General features: G+C 44.2%; 1 protein-coding gene across 1 annotated transcript in view; it reads right to left on the bottom strand.

Moving 5' to 3' along the window:
- The window catches only part of LOC107674128 (C1q-related factor-like), a 21,854-nt gene extending 20,933 nt beyond the window's left edge, over positions 1-921 (bottom strand). Inside the window, exon 1 of the mRNA XM_016468026.1 lies at positions 137-921. Coding sequence (XP_016323512.1) covers positions 137-748 — 612 coding nt within the window. The 5' untranslated portion in view covers positions 749-921. The remainder of the gene's footprint in view (positions 1-136) is intronic.
- Between the last annotated feature and the right edge of the window lie 2,642 nt (positions 922-3,563).

Below are 3,563 nucleotides of genomic sequence, written 5' to 3'. Positions count from 1 at the left end.
ATACATAAAACTGAAAATAATTAAAACAGTAACATTGATATATATATATATATACTGTGTAATGTAATAGTTAAGCCAAAAAAAAAAATTTGTTCACAAATAACTTTTATGCAAAGAGGGCCGATTTGGCACTCACCTGTCCGTTCTTGCACAGGTCAGCCCACATGCTGGTTCCATCACCTCCTCTCATCAAGACATGGTAGATGAAGAAATACGTGCCCGGCACGCTGCAGATGAACTTGCCCAAAGTGCCATCATAGTTCTTGCCGAGGTTGGTGACCACATCGTCGAACTTGAGGATCTCATAGCCCTCGTGCGGGTTCTTCAGTCCTGCGTAGAAAGCCACCCATGGGTGCGTGTTGTATGTAACTGTGCTGATAGCTCCATCATTGCCCATATTCAGAACCCCGCTTCGGCCCCTGTCGCCCCGGTCCCCCGGGGGCCCCACCGGACCCGGGAGCCCTGGCTCCCCTGGTGACCCCGGAGGTCCGGGTTTGCCTGGCCGTCCCGGCTTTCCCTGTGGCCCCTGGAGGAGCGTGGAGGGTGGAGGTATGTTGCTGTGGTCGGCCAGAGCCTCGGCCTCGGCCTGCACAGAAGAGCCGGTGCTGGCGATGCCTGTGCTGGTGCCCTTGTTCTGGTACGGGTCGCACACCATTCGACAGGTGCCCAGCATCTCGTAGTGGCTGTTGTCATTGCTCACGGAGCTGACCAGAACGGGGATGAGCACCACCAGCACCAGCACCAGCATGACCCCTACGGCGGCCGCCACCAGGGTCTTCCTGCCCAGGCTGAGGCGCGGGAGTGGCTGGGCAGCCAGTGTGGGTCTGCCGGGAGCCGAAATGGTGACTGCTGGAGAAGAGGAGACCGCAGAGAGAGAGACAGACAGAAGGGTGCAGGGGGGGTCCTGGGGGAAAGACGCCAAGCCCTAGGATCCCAAGCGTGTGGAGGAGCGTGTGAGGGTGAAAGAGACCCACATGCACACACTCTAACACGCTTGCCCAGCTCCGTGCATGCCTGGATTGCTAAGCTGGCTCACTGGATCCGGTGGGCTGGCAGGAAAGCGCTTTCACACAGATCCCACATCTGCTTGATCTCACTCACACGCATACACACTTTCACACACACACGCCCGCATGCATGCGAATGCGCTCACACGCTCTCCCAAAAAGTCGATCCCATTGTCTGGTGGACAGAGTTGCACTCAGTAATGAAGAGAATGAGGGATGGCAGAGGCAGCAAAGAGGAAGAGAGGATGAAGTGAGCAAGTGTGTGCATGGGAGTGAAGGACAGCGCGAGAGAGAGAGAAGCAGATATAGAGGAGAGACAGGGTATGTTTGCAGAGGCGTTTTCTCAGTCTGTCCTCTCTTCTTCTCTTCTCTCCCTCTCTGTGTCACAACGATACAGCCAGGGGAAAGGAAGAAAAGTAACCAAAAGGAAAGGAGGGGACGACATAGGGAAATATAAAAGGGTACAATGAATACAGCAGGAAAGATAAAATCTAATCACAAAAATAGCTCACAGTAAACATTAAGATTTGAAGTCTGACACAGACTATATTAAAAAGTATCCTTTCAAAGGGACTCATATCATGAAAAATAATTTTTTTAATATACTAATATATTCTTAAAATAAAGTTTCTTTGTTGGCATCTATAACCTCAATCAATGGAACCTTTCGATTGTGCAAATGGTTCTTTATAGTGCAAAAAGGTTAATAAGTAAAACGCTCCTTACACAAGAAAAAATGGTTATTTTAAGAACTGTTCACTGAAAAGTTCTACAGAGAACCCAAAGTGGTTCATATAATGTATTGCTTGCAAGGTAAAAACAACATTTTTGAAACTTTTATTTTTAAGAGTGTATATATTTATATTTAGATATAGAAACATTGAAAACATTGTTATTTTCAGAACTGAAAACCCCCCCCCCCCCATCTGACCACTTAGCTGCAGGAATAGCTCTGTCTATACTGCTACATCTTTCTGATTTCAGACAAATACATTTCAATAAACAAACCATTTAAACATTAGCGACATCTATCCAGTATTCAGAAAAGTTCACCCAGTTATGGTAATGTACTGTAAAGTGGTACTTAAATTTGGAAACAGAGTAAAAAAATTCCTCTCACAGGAAAATGTAACTATTTTACGAGGTGGTGATGTCAAGGTGATGATGTGAATCGCACAAAAACATATGATTTTTAGAACAAATGTAAGCATGAAGGTCCACCCATAAACAACTTCCACTGGGGAGTAAGCAGATCATATGAAAATGTACAAATGAGATTGTACAAATTCATATGGATTAGCCACCAAATATCCAAAATGAAACACAGTTACAAATTGCCATGAGATTGTGCTGGAAAAGGCTGTAAAATCTTGTGCTGTTCCTGGCTGTGTAGCACCTGCTGCTCCTCAAATCCTTACGATGATCCCAATTCTAGAAACTAGCGGTTTATGCAGAACATTTCAGCATGGAACCCGTCACATTTATTTTTGGCACAAAAAAAAAGGAAATAATATGATGATGATGATAATAATGATATTATTATTATTATTATTATTGTTGTTGTTGTTATTAAATTATAAGACCCCTTTATTAGAATTCAACTGTAAAAGATACAGAATTCTGGCATGAAACTCTAGATGGCGCGGTCCGATACGTCTAACTCAATCTGACCTAATGACATCATCACATGGCACAGCTGATTGGTTCTCTCCTGTATCGGTAGCCAATGAGCTCGCTGCTCAACATTCAAATATATGACTAGTGCTTGCTGTAGCAGTTGCAGCTTGCTTCAGAACAGTGAAATCAACATCTAAGATAAGTGAATGCTCTTCTAATCCATATCGCTGTGTGTATTGCGTGTTCTGTCTAATTGAATTAAAAAATGAGCAACCATAATCAAGTTTAAAGTTAGCAGTTTGCATAGTATGCAGGAGCGAATATTAAGTGTATTAGCAGCAGCATTTAGCATCTGCGTTTGTACAGCTGGAGCAAAACGCAGTTTAGAGTATATGTAATCGCTCTGAGGACACGCCGATAGTAATGGACATGAAACAGGTTAAATGAAATAAGCATTCTTGTGTATACATTTCAACGGGGGTTCGCCATATATATCGAAGATTATCCCAGTGTTCACGTTCATTATTTCTAAGGTCGATGTTTTCATTGTGATTAGTGTGTGGTTGATTTCAGCTGCACGCAGCGTCAGAAGCACGTGCTTATCGCAGTCATATCAATGACAGTGTTGCAGGAGACGCTGAAGATCACTATCTACGGCTGTAACAGTTAGTTCCGAGTGAAATGCATTATGGGTAGAGAAATGTGCTCGTGCAAAGTGTACTCTCGCTGTGCTGTGTAATTCAGAAAACGGAGAAAGAACATTTGTATTCTGCTTTTATTTCAGTTCAGGTCAGTCCACCCAAGGGTTTTTGTGCACTGTAACTTTGACAACTTTATCTGCACGAGAGCGTAAAATGGCTTGCATCGGCTAACTTTGTCCGCCTCATCATTGCAGGAACATGAATTAACAAGCTGTTACGCTGCCGCTGGGACTGATGA

This window comes from Sinocyclocheilus anshuiensis, unplaced genomic scaffold, assembly GCF_001515605.1.
Source record: "Sinocyclocheilus anshuiensis isolate Anshui unplaced genomic scaffold, SAMN03320099.WGS_v1.1 scaffold893, whole genome shotgun sequence".
In the NCBI taxonomy this organism is placed as follows: Eukaryota; Metazoa; Chordata; class Actinopteri; order Cypriniformes; family Cyprinidae; genus Sinocyclocheilus; species Sinocyclocheilus anshuiensis.
This window is presented reverse-complemented; position numbering and strand designations above follow the sequence as displayed.